The sequence below is a fragment of the Bubalus kerabau genome, chromosome 1, assembly GCF_029407905.1.
Source record: "Bubalus kerabau isolate K-KA32 ecotype Philippines breed swamp buffalo chromosome 1, PCC_UOA_SB_1v2, whole genome shotgun sequence".
Classification (NCBI taxonomy): domain Eukaryota; kingdom Metazoa; phylum Chordata; class Mammalia; order Artiodactyla; family Bovidae; genus Bubalus; species Bubalus kerabau.
Window position 1 is genome coordinate 199,397,205 of NC_073624.1, and position 21,573 is coordinate 199,418,777.

At 38.9% G+C, this 21,573-nt stretch overlaps 1 protein-coding gene across 1 annotated transcript in view; it reads left to right on the forward strand.

The window, feature by feature from the left end:
- The first annotated feature begins 6,864 nt into the window (after positions 1-6,864).
- Positions 6,865-21,573, forward strand: part of PPIC (peptidylprolyl isomerase C) — a 34,216-nt gene continuing 19,507 nt past the window's right edge. The window contains exon 1 of the mRNA XM_055549632.1: positions 6,865-7,028. Coding sequence (XP_055405607.1) covers positions 7,014-7,028 — 15 coding nt within the window. The 5' untranslated portion in view covers positions 6,865-7,013. The remainder of the gene's footprint in view (positions 7,029-21,573) is intronic.

Here is a 21,573-nt window from a genome sequence, read left to right on the forward strand (position 1 = left end):
CTGTGGAATACAGTTTGACAGTTCCTTAAAAAGTTTAATATAGAAGTATCACATGACCCAGAATTTCCACTCCTAGATATATACATGAGAGAATTCAAAACATATGCTCACACAAAAAATCTGTACATGAATGTTCATAGCAGCATTATTCATTATGGCCCCCAAATGGAAACAATCCAAATATCCACTAGCAGTAATTAGCATTATATGAAAAAATGTGTGAGTGTTCTCAGCACTACTGTTAATAAAAAGCAAAAAGTGGGAACAAGTCAAACACTCATTAGTGAGTAAAGAAATTACACTGCAAGGAAAATGTGGAATATTATGCATACATAAAAAGGTATGAAGTACAATGTGGATGAACCTCAAAAACATTAATGCTAAGTGAAAAAAGTCAGACACAAAAGGCCACATATTATATGATTTCATTTATATGAAATATCCAGTATAGGTAAATCCACAGAGACACAAACCATATTAGTGGTTTCCAGGGGCTGGTGGTTGCCAGCTTAATGGGTACAGAGTTCCCTTTGGGTTGATAAAAATGTCTTGAAACTAGATAGAGGTAATGATTGCACAGTATTGTGGATGGACTAAATGTAACTTAATCATATACATTAAAATTGTTAATTTCATGCTACGTGAATTTCACCTCCTTTTTTTCAAAAGGGGAAAAGAAATACAGAAGTAGGAGGAAGAGGACCAGAGAGTGAGTCCTGATTTTAGTACTTATTAGCCACTTCACTATGGACAAGAGCAAACTCCCTCTAGTCTCAGTTTTTGGAGCCTTGTTTATCTATAACATAAGGCTGATGATATTTACATCACTTACTTCATAGGGTTATTGTAGAAACAAAATGAGATATTGTTCATTACGTATTTATATTATGTAACAGGGATAAAAATGCTTGTTATGATTGTTATTGAGGTAACAGTCATTAAACTATACACTTGGTAAGAAAACTGAAAGCTACCTTTCATATTTTTATAAGATCCAAAATTACTGTAAATGTACTAACAAAGTTCTATTTTAAGTATTTCATATTTTCCAAGAAAAGAATGAAAATAGATAATTCTTATGTAAATGAGTAGGCAACATCTTAAAATTTTATTTAGGATATCAAGTCTTATCATAGAATTGATCCAAGGGGAGGAAGATAAATTATATCTCACAGTTTCTTTATGGACAAGTGAGAAATGTGAGTGGTGTAAATGCCCAACAGGCACAAATGACACATCGTTACTTGTGGTTTATCAGGCTTCTGTGGAGCAGATTTTCACAATATTTTCAACAGAGTAATGATTAAAAAATATGGGATAGAGGAGTTAAAACATCTTTAGCTTAAGGAAATATAAACAGGACTTAGACGGTTGCAATGGTTTAATGTTTAATTGCCCTGTTAGTAAAAAATACCCTCTCCCAAATTTCAATCTGGCTTCAGTCTAGTTCAGAGCAGGATAATGGGAAATTTGATGTAACAATACAGGAATAACATAAAAAGCATCCACATACTAAAGGAGTTAGGAAATACCACCCAAAGATCAAAAGGTCTCTTTCTTCTCTCTCTTTCTCTCATACTATAAGCAGTCCCATAGGAATGAGATAACACTTTGGTAATAAACAAGGGTAGTCTGATAAAATCATTAGGATTTTTATAACATATTTATGAGGTTAGTAAATAGTCTCTCTTCTCTGATTTTGTATCTCTACACTATCTCTCCAAAGTATACTAGCTGATAATTTCTTGAAACATTTTAAAGGGTAAAATAGAAAAGAGTTTAGGGGTTTATATGGTTTATAGGGTTTCTCAGTTGGCACTATAACTCTACATTGCTTTAGAATGCCATAGTCATTCCATGCCAATGTTAGATTCTGACCATCTAGTAATAAAAGCCTGTGGTAAAATTATGCATTATCCACTATTTAGTAATTTGCAATAACATCCTGTCACATGAACTAGACATATGTGGTTGCTATCAGTTTCAAGAAAAATTACAACAGCTCAGTCTAGTCAGCAGCGTTCTTACCATGATGAAACTGGTTTAGTTTTATTACTAAACACACTTGAAGTGCCCAGCAACAAACACGTCAGTCCCCCAAATTCTGTAAGCTCATCATAAATTTTTGAGTTGAGGGCTAGATCCAAAACACAAGCTTCTGAATAACCTGGGATCCATAGTAGTTGCAAGTAACCAAGGACACCTCATAAACTCCATACGCTGAGTTTTTATACTGTTATATATAGGAATAGTTTATTTTCTCATTTTAATTAATCTGAGACATGTATGTACCGAGAAAGATTGCTGACCAGCCAGAGTCAATGAGTAGATACCCAAAAAGCTTAACATTGTCATTATAAGTAAATGCAACAATCCTTAGTCTTTTTGAACTATTACAAATAATTTGCAGCCCCTTATTACTACTTTCAAGGAATTCGACACTACACATCAGTAATGTGATCAGTGCACAGAAGACATTTAACATTATTGTGTACTTATGAGGTCCTAGGTTATATATATGTGTGTGTGTATGCATATATAGTTGTATATATACACACACACTCATATATATATATAATTTAACTCTCGCTAAAATCTTGTGAAGGTGTTATTATCACCTCCTTTATAGAGATTAAGACAGAAGTTCAGAGAGTTTGATAAATTGTCTGAAGTTTCACAGTTAATAGGCCAAACTGAGGCTCAAACCCAGGGTCTTTTGACTCCAACAGCAAGACTTACAACCCCAAGTTAATGTGTTAACTAAGGAACTAGCATCCCGACATCAAACAAACGTCATAGGTGGTGAGAGTAGAAAACCAGAACCAAGCTTGCTCCTCTAACAAATATTTCCAAGCGTCTGCCACGTGCCTCTTGAGGGGTGAAGGAAACGCATGGTGCCTGCCTCCACAGACCTTACCCTGCAGATGTGAGCTGGGACACCAAGCCAGGGTGACTCAAAACGCCTCGAAAGAACTATGGAAGTGGCAGTGATAACACGTCACAGGAGAAGAGCCTTCTGGCTTCCAAGCAGACTCTCAGGATGATGGGGAGAAGGTGAAAATAAATCTTACAACTGTGTCAAACGTAACAAATTTAACATGAGACTTTCCATTGATTTAACAGGCATAGATAGACCACCGACAGTGCAGGGCACCACGCTGAGCCCTCCCTTCCACCAGGTTTCCAATGTTTCATGCTTCTTCTATTTCAGGCACACAGGCATCTCCAGAGAGAAAGCTGGGCTTCTGGTGAAAGATCACAAGTATTTATTAAAGATCGCATTGATCATTCTACAAGTGGCATGGAGATAAGAGCCTTGTCCATGTGGGGAGCCTGCTTAGACTTGAGGACACAGGGTGGGGTGTTCCAGACCAGATTACATGCAGGCAACAACCACAGAATTGAAGCATTCACACCCTGTCTCCCTCCAATGCATCTAACTGTGGAAACTCAATCAGGTCCAGAAATGAATCAATTTCCTTTGCCTGTGTCCTTAAATTTGATGAATAGAGCCTTTGCTTAGAGCTACTGAAGCTGCTATTCATCTCAGTTAGTTGCTAAATAAAACGTTGTTCTTGGATGTAATTCTGGCGAATATGACTTTGGAGATTTTTCGTTTAACTATGTAAGTCCAAATTATTCCCCAAGTGATTCTACATTTGAGCTATATTTATTCCACACGCTCCATATTTTTTTTCCATGTCAGAGACTAGGAATCTCGGAAGACCAGGTTTCTTGTTGCCGGTGAAGAGGATAAACTCGAGTCTAAGTGCGCATTTTGGTGACAAACAGCTAAATCCTTTTTGTCATGCTTATTAAGAATTACTTTTCTATTCAATGAAATCTGATAATCTGGAAAAAGTTTTAGATCTTTAGACATACAAAGCAAAAAGTAATGAAGAAATACAAAGTTTAAATAAACAAATAAGTTTGTGTCTGATGAGAGAGTCAGCAGTTTTGACTTGAAGCAGAGGGTCTAGTTGAACTTTTTTCATATAATAGTTCGGAAGCCTGCAGTCTTCCATGGATAAGAACTTACCCATGATCATGAAACTAGCAGGGGTAGAAGCAAGTGGACTGTGAGTCCTTTTTTCCTTTCCTTTCTAATAAAATGTTACTTTTATCCAAGTGAGGCTGGCTCATAGCATAGAGAGTCAAAAAGTAACACAAAAAAGTCTCACAAGAAAACACTAGTCCCTTGACCCACTCCTCTCCACAGCCCTAGTCTCCATCTTCAGGGAGCTCCACTCTGAGCTATTGCTTCCAGTGTTTATACATCATCATTTTCTACATCATAGACCTTTATCCCTAATTTTTTATTGTAAGAAATGTCAGATAAATATATATGCCTGTGTGTGTATATATAAAAATACATGGGCTTTCCAGGTGGCTCTGTGGTAATCAGTCCACCTGCCAATGCTGGAGACACAGGTTTGATCCCTGCGTCAGGAAGATCCCCTGGAGAAGGAAACGGCAACCCATCCAGTGTTCTTGCCTGGGAAATCCCATGGTCAGAGGAGCCTGGCAAGCTACAGTCCATGGGTTGCAAAAGAGTTGGACACGACTCAGTGACTAAACAACAATATACATACACTTCAGATAAATTCTTAAAAAGTAAGTTGCAGGTATCATGATACATCACTCCTAAATATTATGTAGCAAATACTAAATATAAAATTATGCCATCTTTCCTTCCCCTGTTTTTAGACATTATCATCTGGCTTTCTGTTATGTTTATCAAGGGTTCAGTTTTCACCACCATCCATCTGCTTCACAGCCTCCCATCCATCCTGTATCATTATAGTATAATTTTTGTTTAAATATATTCAATGTTGTATAATCTTTTTTTTCCTGACATTAATAACTGCCTTTGCCTTTCATTTGCTTAATTGATTTGCTTAGTTTCTTATTCATTCCTCCGACATTTCCCAAAAGCCTTTTAAAACATTTTACTCACAGATTTATATCTATACTTATGTATCTAGAGATATGGTTTTGTCTTTAGATCTCCCTCATGGAGCTCTCCGCTCTCCCTTTGCTGTCATCCTTGACCAGCCTTAGCCTGTCTCCAAGTCTAAATTTCAGGTCTCCTGGTCTCACTTGTACTCCCTCGTCTTGGTGGGATGGAGCCTCTAACAAGTTCATGAGGAGAAAACAGCAGCACAAGGGACCCTATCTCGAGTCACACTGCTCCAGTCAGACTAGTCTCCCTCCTCACCTTGTGTGCGGATATCCCTGTTTCCATTTATCCTGAGGGTTTGCATCACCAGCTCCTATGATCCAGCTCTGAGCACTGTCTACCAGGTCTTCCTCTTTCTTTCTTGGCTCACTCACTGCCTTGCTTGGGTGAAAAGGGTCTCCAGGAGCTTCCTGACAAACAGTGCATGGGAGGTAAAATTCTTCAGAACTTTCATGTCTGAAAATGTCTTTATTCTATGCCTGGTTGATGTTTTGGCTGACAACGCATTCTGGGCTCGAAGTAACTCTGCTGCGGAATTGTGAGTCCTTCTTCCATTGTCTTTTAGCTTCCAGTGATGCAGGTGAGAAGTCGGAAATAATCCTGATCCCTGATTCCTTGGATGCACCTTGTTTTTCCTTTTTTGAAACTTGTAGAATCTTCCTATTTTGAAATTTTAGCATGGTATCCTTTGATATGGATCACTGTGATCAGTGAAGCTGGATATCAAGTAGGCCCATTCAGTCAAAATTCGCGTTCTTTGATTCTAGGAAAATTTTCTGAAACTATTTTTTGGTGCTTCCTTCCTCTTGTCTTTTTTTCTGTATTTTTCAGAAAATTTATTCAACTTTACCAACATTTATAATTCCAACACTAATATCATTTCTGCTATTATGCTTTTAATTCCTAAAAAATTGTGCTTTGTTCTTTGAAAGCGCTTGGATTTTCAGTATTTGTTCCATTTGTTTGCTCTTGCCTAAAAGCATCTGTTTTCAAAATATGGTGTCTTTTTTTAACTCTCTGAGGATATTAATAATCTTTTAGTATTTTGTTCATTGTTTTCTTCTCTTTGCATTGCTTCTGATTTCCCCAAGCTGCATTTTAACCTGTTGGATCATTTTAGCTTCTATCTTCAAAGTTCATAACATCCTGCAGATATCTGGCAATCCTTGACGGTCTACTTATATTTAATATGAGGAGACAGAAAGCTGATTGGAAGTCTTAAAGGTTTGGTTTAGGCTCATCTATACTGCCCTTCAATGTAAAATGATCTGGCTAGGTTGTTTGTTGGGGAACTTTTGATGTTAGTAGGTTTAGGTCTTTCCTCTGTTGGTGGTGGTTTAGTTGCTAAGTTGTGTCTGACTCTTGCAATCTCATGGACTAGCCTGCCAGGCTCCTCTGTCCATGGGGATTCTCGAGGCAAGAATACTGGAGTGGGTTGCCATTTCCTTCTCCAGGGGATCTTCCTAACCCAGGAATTGAACCCAGGTCTCCTGCATTGCAGGCAGATTCTTTATTGACTGAGCTACAAGGGAAGCCCCCAGGTCTTTCCTCTAGGGCTGATCAGTTTCCAGCTGGAATACTTTTCTCTCTCTCCTGTCTAGAAGGTCAACAGCTGACTTCTTGTATTGAGAGTTAAGTGGGAAAAATGTTGAAAGAAATCATCACCCAGAGCGCAAATGCTTAATTTCCCTGTTTTGACACAGTAGCCTTATCAGCTCCAAGAGACGATGAAGGACAGGGAAGCCTGGTGTGCTGCAGTCCACTGGGTCTCAAAGAGTCGGACATGACTGAGCAACTGAACAACAATAAATCCCACCCTTAGCATTGTCAGGCACTCCCACCCCTAGACCAGGCAGCCTCAGTTTCCCCTCTGCAAGGAAGAAACCTCCCGTGCTCTGCAGGGCTGGACAAGGGGCTGGTTCCCAGAATGAAGAGGCAGCAAGGCATGAAATCTACCCACCTTCACAACAGTTCCCACCAGACCTCCTCACCCTGCTCCTCACTTCAAACCTCCTCTTCCAGAAGCCCCTGCATTGCCTTCTGAGGATCGACTATGCAAGGAAATCAGGTTGGTTCCCAGCTTTCTCTAGTCCAGGCTTAGAATTTGGTTTCCTGCATTTTTAAAGATGCCTCCTGTCCATCTGCTTTCTGATTTGCAAAACTATTGCCCTCTTCTCCTATTGTACCTGGCCCTGCTGAGTTTATTTTTTATTTTAAATCATGTTACTGTAGTTTTCACAGGTTATCAGGAGGGAATAAAATCAGACAAATGTGTTCAGTCTGTTATATCATCTGGGAAGCTCTATTGTGTTCTTTTCTACTCTGTAGAAATATTTGTGCAAACTGTGTAAAGTATTTAATTCAAGGTTACATAGTAAAGATAACTATGATACTTATTATATAAATAACCACTTTAATTAGCTAAAGTAGCCAAGCCAGATAAAACCATGAGATAATGACCAGAAGTACTGAGTTTTAAAGGGAAGAAATGTTCAGAAAAGGAGGAGAGAAAAGAAAAAAATTAATTTATTGTGTATGATGTTATATGTTTCAACTTCCAACAGAGAAAACAGAAATGACTAGGTGGAAAAAAAGGATAAATGTAGATTCAGTTCAGTTCAGTCGCTCAGTCGTGTCCGACTCTTTGCGACCCCATGAATCGCAGCACGCCAGGCCTCCCTGTCCATCACTAACTCCCGGAGTTCACTCAAACTCATGTCCATCGAGTCAGTGATGCCATCCAGCCATCTCATCCTCTGTCGTCCCCTTCTCCTCCTGCCCCCAATCCCTCCCAGCATCAGGGTTAAATCTCCCTAAAATGGCAACCAAACAATTAAGGGGAGAGACAGTTCCAAGAAAAAACCCTGATATCAATATATGTAGTAATAAAAGTTGAAAATAATCTATGACATTTTACTGTTTGATATAAACAAACTCTGATCAGTCCCCTTACATATTATGTAAAACAACTAAAGTCTTTATTACTTCAGATGCTCATTAATCTATAGATTCCTGTAGGACAGCTGAAATCTACTATAATCTACAGTTACGCAGTTAACATACACGGCTCCTTGTGTGGAAGACTGAAAGGTAGTCCCTCAAAGCAACGACTTTTTCAGTGCCTGTTCATGAAAGAAGCAGGAATTACAATGTGAGAAGTGCAAAATAACTGTCATGTATACCACCCTGCACTTCCTCTTGGGTTTCCCTCCTCTAAGTTTCACAAAGAAACCCGCTGCAGAGTCAGTGTCAGATACCTGGGACACTGGGATTTGCAAATAGCATCACAGAATTAGCTAGAAGAATCTGGGTAAGAGGAGAGAGTTTATGAAAAATCTTCAGTCACATAGATTCTTTTTTAAAGCATAGTCACTGCATTGTTATGGACAAACTGTATAAAGGTGAAGCCCCGAGTTTAGGGTATTCTCCAAGTTTGGGTATTCTCCCTTTAGGTAGATGCAGCTGATGGCAGGCATGATGGAAAGACATCCCTCACTGATGGTCAAATGCATGGGTTTCAGACAAACCATGTTTTACTGCAGTACCCTTCCTCACCTCATAAGGTTTTTTCCCTTTCAAAAACCCCACCCCACCTGTCAACCAGAGAACACCTGCTCCCGGATAATTCCTCTGCACAGGGTTTACCTCATCAGAAGCGATAATGTAACTCTGGTTTGCTTTCCTTTCTTCCCATTGGCTTTACTTTATCTTACTTATAAAGTAACACTTGGAATGGAAATATTTTTTAATGATATATTGGCTGACTGAAACAAATTACCTCTGATTCATTTTACAACTTAAATCAAAATGTATTCATGATCTGAAATTAGCTTACTCAGGGTGAAAGTTACTTTATCCTTAAAATGAGTGATCCGAAGAATAATCTCTGAAATGTCTCTCTGATATTTGGGTAGGAGATATCATTTCCTCATGCCACAAGGAGAAAAGGTTACTGACTATATTTAAGAGATGTCCTATACATTGTGCCACTGAAATGAGAATAGGCAACCCTGTGGTGAGTGAGTGAAAGCTGCTCAGCAACCCCATGGACTGTAGTCCACCAGGGTCCTCTGTCCACGGGATTCTCCAGGCAAGAACCATGTGGTAGGAGGCTACCAAGTCACCTGAGAGACCTATATTCAATATCTTGTAATAATTTATAAAGGAAAAGAATCTGAAAAAGAATATATATACATATATCTGAATTACTTTGCTGTACATCTGAAACAAACTGTCAATTAACTATACTTCAATTTTTTTTTTTTTCAATTTTAAAAGTAGTAAAAATAAAGAAAGAAGAAAAAGAAAGTAAACAGCTTTCCTTACCCAGGGAGCCTGTCTCTCTGCCTGAGGAACAATAGAAAAATAAATTGCAGATAAATTACTAGGAATTCCCTTAAGCAAATGAGCTCTTATTATCACAATTACAGGTGAAAAGGTTTGATGAGTTGTATCAGTTATCTATTACTACATAACAAAATCACCCCCAAAACTTAGTGTCTTCCAAAAACAACTTATTATCTCTCACACTTCTGTAAGTTGCTCGGGCAGTTCCTCTGCTGGTGTGGTTTTTGTTCACCCGCACAGCTGGCTGGGTGGCTAGGTGGGCAGTCTAAGTCGGCCTCCGTCATGTGTTTGGCAGTTGGTGAGGGCTGCGGTTGCCTGATTCTGCTCCATTTGAGCTGACTGGAGTGGTTCTTTATAGAAGCATCACGGTTATCATATAATCTTACACTATATGCTGTATACAACTGCACAGTCTCCTGTGGGTTAGACCCACTGCCTCAGGCTGACAGAGAGCCATCTCTCTCGGTGCTTCACTGCAAGACCACAGAAGACCAAGGCTTACAAACTCAAACCACCTCACTTTCACCACATTCTGTTGGTCAGACAAAGCCAGTCCAAATTCAACGGAGAGGAGAAATGGATACCACCTCTAGAGGAAATGAGCCCCAAAGTCACATTACAAAAAGGGAGTGCCTCCACGCATAAACAAAATGAAAATGCGACCCACAGATTGGGAGAAAATACTTGTAAATGATGTGATCAACAAGGGTTTAATTTCAAAAATTTACAAACCACTCATGAGGCTTAATATCATCAAAACAAACAACCCAATCAAAAAATGAGCAGAAGACCTAAATAGACATTGCTCCAAGGAAGACCAGATGGCCAAGAAGCACATGAAAAGATGTTCAACATCACTAATTATTAGAGAAATATAAATCAAAACTACAATGAGATATCACCTCCTATTGATCAGAATGGTTAACATAAAAAAAAAAAATCTACAAACAATAAATGCTGGAGAGGGAGTGGACAGAAGAGAACCCTCCTACACGGTTGATGGGAATGTAAACTGGTACAGCCACTACGGAGAACAGTCTAGCGGTCCCTTAAAAAACTAAAAACAGATCTACCATACAACCCAGCAATCCTACTCCTGGGCACACATCTGGAGAAAAACATAGTCCAAAAAAAGAGAGTGCCTCCTGGGAAGTGGGGGAAGGGGAGGGGTTGGGGGACAGGATTTGTAGTCATTAAATGATCCATCACACATCAATAAATTTAGAACTGGCACAATTGAGGATTCAGTGATGACACAGAAATTCCAAGCTCAGTACTCATCTTCTTAACAAGGCAAACCCAATCATCATTGTGATGAATAATTTCCCACTGGTTTTTTTTGAATTCAGAAAAACTGAAAAACTATTTTTCTATAACTGTCATCGAAGGCAAGAATTTTCAGCAACCACTTTATGATGGAATTAGTAACCACCTAATTATTTTGAATTTTAGCTGAAAAGTCATCTACTCGTAACAGAAGTATTACCTTCAGAAAGCCCCTCCAAGCCACAAGCGTCTAGAATTCCAGGACTTACGTTGAGCCATAAAGGACTCTACTGACTCCTGTTACTGAAAACGTCATAGTTTTCAAGTGTCTCTGGCACGTTCCTTCATTCAGTGTAAATCTCAGGGGCTTTTCAGATCATTGAGATCAGTTTATGATGGGTGCTTCATAGAAAAAGAGCTAAAAAATCCTCCCTTCTCCCCTATTTAAAATCTTTCATCTGGCCTATGCTTGAGAACAGACCAAGTGTGGCTGTCCCTGCAGGGAAGTCCTCAGCTGGAAGCCCCAGGGGGCTTTCCCCTCCAGGCTGCTGGCAACCCTGCAGAGTTCTTTTCCTTCCCCAGACATCACCACTCTCTGTCAGGCTGGGAGGTGCTGGATGGAAGCTGGGTCTGGCTGGTGTGGCAGCCCCTCAGAGGAGTAACTCAGGTGTGTAAGAAGCTGGTATCACCCCAAGAACAGGTGGGCTTAGAGGACTCACCTGAGAAATGGGTGACTCTCCACACCTGGGCCTGCCTGGACTGGGGATTCTTTTGCCTTCTTTCTACATCCATTTCAAATTGCATTTTCACTTGCTACTTTTGAAAAATGACTGAAAACTACCATACGACCCAGCAATCCCACTCCTGGGCACATACCCTGAGAAAACCATAACTGAAAAAGACACGTGTACCTCAGTGTTCACTGCAGCACTATTTACAAAAGCCAGGACATGGAAGCAGCCTAGATGTCCATTGACAGATGAATGGATAAAGAAGTCGTGGTACATTTATGCAATGCAATATTACTCAGCCACAAAAAGGAATAAATTTGAGTCAGTTCTAGTGAGGTAGATGAACCTAGCCTGCTATACAGAGTGAAGTAAGTCAGAAAGAGAAAAACAAATATTGTTATTAATGCACATATATGGAATCTAGAAAAATGGTACTGGTGAACCTATTTGCAGGGCAGGAATAGAGACAAGAGACATAGCGAACAGACTTGTGAAGGGTAAGAAGAGGGTGGGATGAATTGAGGGAGTGGCACTGAGATACAGACACTACCATATGTAAAACAGATAGCGGGGTGGGGGGGGGGGGTTGCTGTTTGACACGGAGAGCTCGACCTGGTGCTCTGCGACAACCTGGAGGGATGGGGTGGGGTGGGGGGTGGGGACCTATGTATACTTTTGGCTGATTCACATTGTTGTATGGCAGAAACCAATACAACATTGTAAAGCAATCATCCTCCAATTAAAAATAAATTTTAAAAAAAGAAAAGAAAAAAATAAAATGACTGCAGTGGTCGCAAGATCTGAAAATCTTTCCTTTTGAACAATGTCTTTGCTGCGGCAGCAGAGAATACTTAACACTTTTTCACTTCTGTAAACCATCTTCTGTCTTCCAAAAACATTTTAAAGCCATGACTTACACATCATCATAAAAGCCATCTCAGGACTTCTCTGGTGGTCCAGTGGTAAAGAACCCACCTGTCAATTCACCACAATGAGAAACCCCACACCGCAACTAGAAAAGGCCCAGATACAGCAACGAAGACCTACTGCAGGCTAAATAAATATTAAAAAGACATCCCAGAGAGTATTTTATTAATCAAATGCAGTGAAAAATAAAAAGTTAGATGAGCAAAATAACCAAAAGGCTAAGGAAAAACAACAAAGCCCTGAAGGTACGTCTTTCGAGAGAACAGGGCTTTGATTATTTTTTTCTATTTTCCTTAACCCTAACATTTTTATTGTAAAAATAAATTCGCACGTACTGGAACTTTAACACGTATTTAAGGAGCTATTAAGAGTATTGTTTTCACTCCTAAAATAATACATTAGCTTATTTGTATAGATTGATGTGAACACAGTGGCTTGCCATTTATTTTATATTTGACTCTAATTTTATGGCCATGGATTAGCCCTACGACAGCAAATACAGGCTAGATTTACAGGGTCGGTGTCTTTCCTTCCCAAGGAAAGTGTATTAAACTGCCACTCTGTGCCCGGGCCATCTCCATCTGAAAGCGCAGTAAGTAGCCTTTAGACCTACCTTCAAAGAGAAAGAAAGAAACAAATAAACAGAACAAGAGAAGGAATGTGGACTGCAACAATTTCAAATATGTACTATCAGCTTTCTTTCTTGAGCACTGCTCTTGACCAGAAATCCTAGGAGCGACTGGCTTATCAGTTGATGGGGAAAGATACTCAAGGAGAACTCCACACAGACACCGTTAGCCAGCAGTCAGCACTGAAGGCACAAAATGATAAGAATGCCAGTGTTTAAAAGAGCTGGGACTTTTTGAAACGGAGTAGTACATGGACTTTGTCAATCTGATGTTTTAACGAGGAGACAAATGCCACCATTTTACTTTGCCAACGTTTTTTGGTGCGGGAGATGATGTTTGCTTCTGAAGATGCTAATAATATCTCTAGTTGCAGCCAAGAAAAAGTTGCCCTCTAGACTACTGTTGTTACCAGTACTTGGGCTCAGAATTGGGTATTTCTGTGAAACAGTAGTGCTAGAAGTCTTTTAAAGTCACTTGCAAGTACTAATAATCTAAGCTTTCCCAAATTTCTAATTTTTAAAGAAAAATTATTAGGGCAATTTCTATTACCAAGAATGCACATGACAGAAACATTTAAATGGCGATTTCTCTCTTCTGCAACAGTTGCTAAGTCACTTCAGTTGTGTCCGACTCTGTGCGACCCCAGAGACGGCAGCCCACCAGCCTCCCCCATCCCTGGGATTCTCCAGGCAAGAACACTGGAGTGGGTTGCCATTTCCTTCTCCAGTGCATGAAAGTGAAAAGTGAAAGGGAAGTCGCTCAGTCGTGTCCGACTCTTAGCGACCCCATGGACTGCAGCCTACCAGGCTCCTCCATCCATGGGATTTCCCAGGCAAGAGTACTGGAGTGGGGTGTCATTGCCTTCTCTGACAGTTAGGTTTCCTTAAATACAGGGAGATACCATCAAAACCAATAAATGACAGTCAATTTATAGATTTTACCTTTTAACTTAAGCCTAGTAGATGGTATGTTTCAGTCCCACAAAACATGTTTTGAAGTAGATAAATCTGCTTGTAGTAACTTCATAAATGTTCCTCCGACTTTGGATTTATTTCAACTATCTCTGGTGAGGGCATTTCACATGCTTATAAATCTCTTTCATTTCTTTTTTCGCTTTAGTGCTTCATGTTAATGGACTCCATAACTGTTATATAAAACACATCTATCTGCTAATGTTTAGGACCAAACATTTGTACCAAGATTGTTTAAAAGTTGGCAGCCTAGATGAATAGTAAATAACAGTGAATAGGAGCAAACATAAATATATAGATCAATTAAATAATTGATTTTTTCCAAAGAATTTTTTGGAAAGGTTGCCTGAACCTGCCAAAGTAGACACATTCAGCACTCAGATCAATGCAGCGTGCAGCAAGAATCATCAGGGTTTCACAGCATTCAATTGTAGTTCTCTCAAGTAAATAGATTTCCCCTAATTTCTGGAATACAATCAGTGTTTAATCAATCTCCTTTTTCACTCTAAGTTGCAAGAACCATATTCACTTGCTCTCCACATCTCACCCCTTCCCAATCATCATACTCAAACCCAATTTATGCTTCTTGTTGTTCAGTTGCTCAGTCATGTCCAACTCTATGCAACCCCATGGACTGCAGTATGCCAGGCTTCCCTGTTCTTCACCATCTCCTGGACCTTGTTCAAATGCATGTCCATTGAGCTGGGGATGCTAGCCAACCATTTTGTCCTAAGTCATCCCCTTCTCCTCCTGCCATCAACCTTTCCCAGCATCAGGGTTTTTTTTCCAATGAGTCAGTTCTTTACATCAGGTGGCCAAAGTATTGGACCTTCAGCTTCAGCATCAGTCCTTCCAATGACTATTCAGGACTGATATCCTTTAGGATGGACTGGTTTGATCTCCTTGCTGTCCAAGGGATTCTCAAGAGTCTTCTTCAATACTACAGTTTAAAAGCATCAATTCTTCGGTGCTCAGCTTTCCTTATGGCCCAACTCTCACATCCATACATGACCACTGGAAAAACCATAGCCTTGACTAGATGGACCTTTGTTGCCAAAGTAATGTCTCTGCTTTTTAATATGCTGTCTTGGTTGGTATTAGCTTTTCTTCCAAGGAGCAAGCGTCTTTTAATTTCGGGGCTGCAATCACCATCTGCAGTGATTTTGGAGCCCCCCAAAATAAAGTCTCTTGCTGTTTTAATTGTTTCCCCGTCTATTTGCCATAAAGTGATGGGATTGGATGTCATGATTTTCATTTTTTTTTTTTTTATGATTTTCATTTTTTGAAAGTTGACTTTTAAGCCAGATTTTTCCCTCTCCTGTTTCACTTTCATCAAGAGGCTCTTTAGTTCCTCTTCACTTTCTGCCATAAGCATGGTGTCATCTGCATATCTGAAGTTATTGACATTTCTCCCTGCAATCTTGATTCCAGCTTGTGCTTCATCCAGCCCGGCATTTTTCATGATATACTCTGCATATAAGTTAAATAAGCAGGGTGACAATATACAGCCTTGACATACTCCTTTCCCAATCTGGAACCAGTCTGTTGTTCCATGTCCAGTTCTGTTACTTCTTGACCTGCAAACAGGTTTCTCAGGAAGCAGGTAAGGTGGTCTGGCATTCCCATCTCTTGAAGAATTTTCCACAGTTTGTTCTATGTTCCCTAAATTAACCATTTGTGGCCACTGACTTAAAGTTAGATAATTGGGTGATTTCACACTTGAAATTCATAGAAACAGGCATATTAAAGTTTCAGATGAACTTCAGTTCCTCAGTTTTATATGTTTCTAATAATCCTTTGCTCACAGGGTCTTGCACACAGTAGGAACTCAATGAAGCTGAGATTGCCCCTCCACGGCCATTTTTAATGGGCTTGATCTCCACCTCATATTCTCAAAGCCATTGACTGGCATGAAAGAAAAATCACTTTATATAGTTTAAACCCATTTCATACACACATTCTACCTCTGAAGCTCCTTGAAGGCAGGAACCAAGGATCTTCAAATCTTCATTTTTTTACCCCAGTGCCTAGCATGGGTAAATGTCAACAGAAGTCAATGCTCCCGCTTCTCTTCTGGCCTGTAGAGGAGCTCTGGGAAGGTGAGAAGAAAGACAAGATGACCTTCTAATTCCCTGAAGACTGTCACTGAAGTTTGGCATGGGTGGTCCATGAAGGGAGAACATTTGAGTAAATAATTAGCTCCAGAAAAAAAATGTGCTCTGCACATTAAAGATCGAAACAATAAGAGTCCCAGTGACTTCCCTCCAATACTGAGTCCTAGCCAGAACCTAGCACCTCTTAGTGATCTAAGGTGACTTCACCCTCATCCCAACAATTGAAAGGAATTTTCCAGGCAAAAACTCACCATTCAAATGCAAGAATTAACAAAAGCCTTCAGCATTTATTTTCTAAACATGAATTTAATTTAGCAAAGCTTCTTTGTAGTTTGAGGGAAGGTAACATTTGACTCAACTAAGGTGTCATTTATAAATGAGGGAAAAAGTAACACAATGGAAAGAAATAAAATGTTTTGAATGACACTGAGAGGTAGCTTGGAGAGCCCTATTTATGTTAAAAGCAGCAGAAATGTAACACTTACTTATGACATACTAGGAAAAAACCTAAATATGATAAAACTGTACTCTTGGTACTCATAAATCATTAGTAAATGAAACACAGCACTCTTTATGATGAATCAAATCTACAACAAAAGTGGCAAGCTATAAACATAAACCTCCAGTTTATTTTGATACTACAAAAGATAACTGCCAACACACTAGTGAATCCTTTTCACATTTCATAAATGCAATACATTTGCATAGATGTAATATATACTGTACACATTTTATATCAATCTTACCTTTTATCTGTTATTTAAATTATACAATTTACACCACTATTGTATCACAAAAATGCTTTAGAAACATGTGAAGGACACCATGAAGGAATGCACAGAAATGAAAGTCATTGCTTTAGGTAGTGGCACAGCTTATAAGTGATTTTTGAATGACTGAACTTTTCTAAAGTTGGTAAGAGACATCAAGTCACAGAATTAGGAAGCCCTACGAATCCCAGTGAGTGGAAAGTCACTCAATCATGTCCGACTCTTTGTGACCCCATGTACTATACAGTCCGTGGAATTCTCTAGGCTAGAACACTGGAGCGGGTAGTGGTTCCCTTTTCCAGGGAATCTTCCCAACCCAGGGATCGAACCCAGGTCTCCTGCACTGCGGGTGGATTCTTTACCAGCTGAGCCACCAGGGAAGCCCAAAGACTTGCTCTTGGAAGAATAGCTATGACACGCCGAGGTAGTGGTGGTTTACTCGCTAAATTGTGTCCGACTCTTGTGACCCATGGACTGTAGTCTGCCCGGCTCCTCTGTAGATGGGATTCTCCAGGCAAGAATACTGGAGTGGGTTGCCATTTCCTTTGCCAGGGCATCTTCCCAATACAGGAATCAAACCTGGGTCTCCTGCCTTGCAGGCAGATTCTTGACCGACTGAGCTACAAGGGAAGTCCATGAATCCCAAGAAGGATAAATAAAAAGAAATCTGTACTTAAGCAAATGCTAATATAACTGCTTTGAAAATATAGAAAAATATTAAAATCATCTAGATTTTAAAAAGACAGATTGCTTTCAAAGGAGTAATAGCAAATTTCTCAATACAGATAATGGAAATGAGAAGTCAAAAGAAATGACATGTTCATATTGTTGAATGAAAATAATTTTAAACTGGGCAAAAATATCCTTCAGGAATGACATTTCCAGATAAAAATAAAATAATTTCTTACCAGCAGAGTAGCACTTAAGGAAATACCAAATAGAATTCTTTAGGCAGGAGGAAAATGATCAGTGTATAAAGTTAGAAGTACAGGAAGTAATAAAGAGCAAAGATGATGCAAATATTTGGATAAATCTAAATGTATATGATTTTATTAGGCAATACTGAGTTTTCCAAATTTTCTGGCATACTGAGTGCAGCACTTTAACAGCATCATCTTGTAGGATTGGAAATAACTCAATGGAATTCCATCACCTCCACTAGCTTTGTTCGTACTGATGCTTCCTAAGGCCCACTTGACTTCGCATTACAGGATGTCTGGCTCTAGGTGAGTGATCATACCATCATGATTATCTGGGTCGTGAAGATATTTTTTTGTATAGTTCTTCTGTATATTCTTGCTACCCTTTCTTAATAACATCTTCTGCTTCCGTTAGGTCCATACCATTTCTGTCCTTTATTGTGCCCATCTTTGCATGAAAAGTTCCCTTGGTATCTCTAATTTTCTTGACGAGATCTCTAGTCTTTCCCATTTTATTGTTTTCTTCTATTTCTTTGCATTGATCACTGAGGAAGGCTTTCTTATCTCTCCTTGCTATTCTTTGGAACTCTGTATTCAAATGGGTATATCTTTCCTTTTCTCCTTTGCCTTTAGCTTCTCTTTTTCTCAGCTATTTGCAAGTCCTCCTCAGACAACTATTTTGCCTTTTTGAATTTCTTTTTCTTGGGGATGGTCTTGATCACTGCCCACTGTACAATGTCATGAATCTCCAACCATAGTTCTTCAGGCACTCTATCAGATCAAATCCCTTGAATCTACTTGTCACTTCCACTGTATAATCATAAGGGATTTGATTTAGTTCTGACCAGCAAATTTGGAAAACTCAGCAGTGGCCACAGGACTGGAAAGGTCAGTTTTCATTCCAATCCCAAAGAAAGGGAACGCCAAAGAATGTTCAAACTACCGCACAATTGCACTCATCTCACACGCTAGCTAAATAATGCTCAAAATTCTCCAAGCGAGACTTCAACAGTACATGAACTGAGAACTTCCAGATGTTCAAGCTGGATTTAGAAAAGACAGATGAACCAGAAATCAAATTGCCAACAGCCGTTGGATCATCGAAAAAGCAAGAGAGTTCCAGAAAAACATCTACTTCTGCTTTTTTGACTCTGCCAAAGCCTTTGACTGTGTGGATCACAACACACTGTGGAAAATTCTTAAAGAGATCAGAATACCAGACTACCTTACCTGCCTCCTGAGAAACCTGTATGCAGATCAAGAAGCAACAGTTAGAATCAGACATGGAACAACAGACTGGTTCCAAATTGGGAAAGGAATACATCAAGTCTGTATATTGTCACCTTGCTTATTTAACTCATATGCATCATGAAAAATGCTGGGCTGGATGAAGCACAAGCTAGAATCAAGATTGCTAGGAGAAATATCAATAATATCAGATATACAGATAACACCATTCTTATGGCAGAAACCAAAGAGGAAATTGAAAAGCCTCTTGATGAAAATAAAACAGGAGAGTGAAAAAAGCTGTCTTGAAACTCAACGTTAAAAAAACAAAGATCATGGGATCTGGCCCCATCACTTAATGGCAGACAGATGGGGAAACAATGGAAACAGCGAGAGACTTTATTTTGGGAGGACTCCAAAATCACTGCAGATGGTGACTGCACCCATGAAATTAAAAGACGCTTACTCCTTGGAAGAAAAGCTATGACCAACCTAGACAGCATATTAAAAAGCAGAGACATTACTTTGCTGCCAAAGGTCCACATAGTCAAAGGTATGGTTTTTCCAGTAGTCATGAAAGGATGTGAGAGTTGGACCACAAAGAAAGCTGAGTGCCCAAGAATTGATGCTTTTGAACTGTGGTGTTGGAGAAGACTCTTGAGAGTCCCTTGCACTGCAAGGAGATCCAACCAGTCCATCCTAAAGGAAATTAGTCCTGAATATTCATTGGAAGGACTGATGCTAAAGGTGAAACTTTAATACTTTGGCCACCTGATGTGAAGAACTGACTCAATGGAAAAGACCCTGATGCTGGGAAGGACTGATGGCAGGAGGAGAAGGGAATGACAGAGGATGAGATGGTTGGATGGCATCACCGACTCAATGGACATGAGTTTGAGCAAGTTCCTGGAGTTGGTGATGGACAGGGAAGCCTGGCGTGATACAGTCCATGAGGTCACAAAGAGTTGGATATGCCTGAGCGATTGAACTGAACTGATTATGAGTTGTGGGGATAAAAATAAAATTCATGACTACACCTACACAAAATTACATTAAAGCAAATAGAATTAAGTGTCCTGAGATTTCATATTATCCAGAAAGAGAATAAAACTAACAAGTAACACATGCAACAAGATTGCATGCTGTAATCTCTAATAAGACTACTGAAAGAGTATTAGAAGGATGAGTAAATATCAGACTAGTATAGGAGGAATTCAGATTACTAAAATCTTCCATCAAATCAGAGTAGGGCTAGAAAATGAAGAAAGAGAAACATAAAATAGGGTACCAATAGAAATAAAATATGAAGACATTATATTTAAATTGAAACATGAAGTAAATACATTAAATGTAAACAGGCTATATATTCTGCTTAAGATAAAGATACCAAACTTTATTAAAGAAACAATTTATGCTATTTACTAGAGATATATTGAAATATAAGGACAGATAGATTAAAAGTAGAATAATATTAAAAGATAAAACCATGCATTGGGTAGACGAAAGATGGTGAGACTTCAAGGCTGAAAGCATTACCAGAAGTAAAGAGTGATACTTCATAATTATAAAAAATTATCAACTTATCAAAAAATAATATTTTAGTTTTTTGCACTCATAATTAATAAAATTGCCTTAAAACACATGAAGAAAAATTTACAAATCTATGAGGAGAAATTGACAATTTATAGTGATAATGAGAGATTTGAACATACTCCTATAGTAACTCTTATAACACTTATAACAAGCAGATAAAAGGTCAAGAATGATAGAGATATGAAATGTAGGATTAACAAGCTCAATCTAATGAACATACACAGAATACTGAGTCCAGCAAGAAGGGCAGCAAGGGCAGAAGACACTGAATACACAGGAAACTGTTTACCCCTGAAACTGACCAGATCTTATGTCATTAACCAAGTCTCCAAGTGTTTTAAAAGAATGAAATAATAAGGAGTATGCTTTCTTACCACAATACAACTAAGCTAGGACTTATTAATAAAAGGATTGTTAAAGAGTTATGTTTTGGAAATAAACTACACTTCTAAGCAACACGAGTTTTTTTAAGTGTAAATTTGAAAATATTTTTAACTGAATGATAACGAAAATACTACATATCAAAATTTTAGATGTGGAAAGCATCTAAAGTTGTGCTTCTTAAGGGGAATTTTATCATTTTAATTGCACAGAAGAAAGAAGAAAGGCTAAAAAATTAGATGAATTAAGGAAAATAAATCAGAGAGAGAAAGACAAGTATCACATTATTTCTCATAGGTGGAATCTTAAAAACATCAAAAGCAAACAAACAAAAAAACAACTTATCTCATACAGAGAACAGATAGTGATTGCCAGCAGTGGGAGTTGGGGATGGGAGAAATTGGTAACTTATTCTTGGTTTTGTTTTTAGTTTAAACAAATGGAAAAAAACACAACCTAAGTTCTTTGTATCATAGTTTCCAGGATTCTTTCTTCTCAGGAATGTTGTTATTCATGGATTTAAGAAAAAAAAAAAAAGAAATCGGCTTACACAACATTAAGAGCTGAACTACTATACCCACCCTCCCCTGCCAACCCTGCCACACACACACACCTATTAGAACAGCTAAAATTGAAAACACCGACACCACCAAATGCTGGCAAGGATGTGGAGCAACAGGAACTCTCACTCACTGCTGGTAAAGTCACCATGGAAGACAGTTTGGCAGTTTCGTATA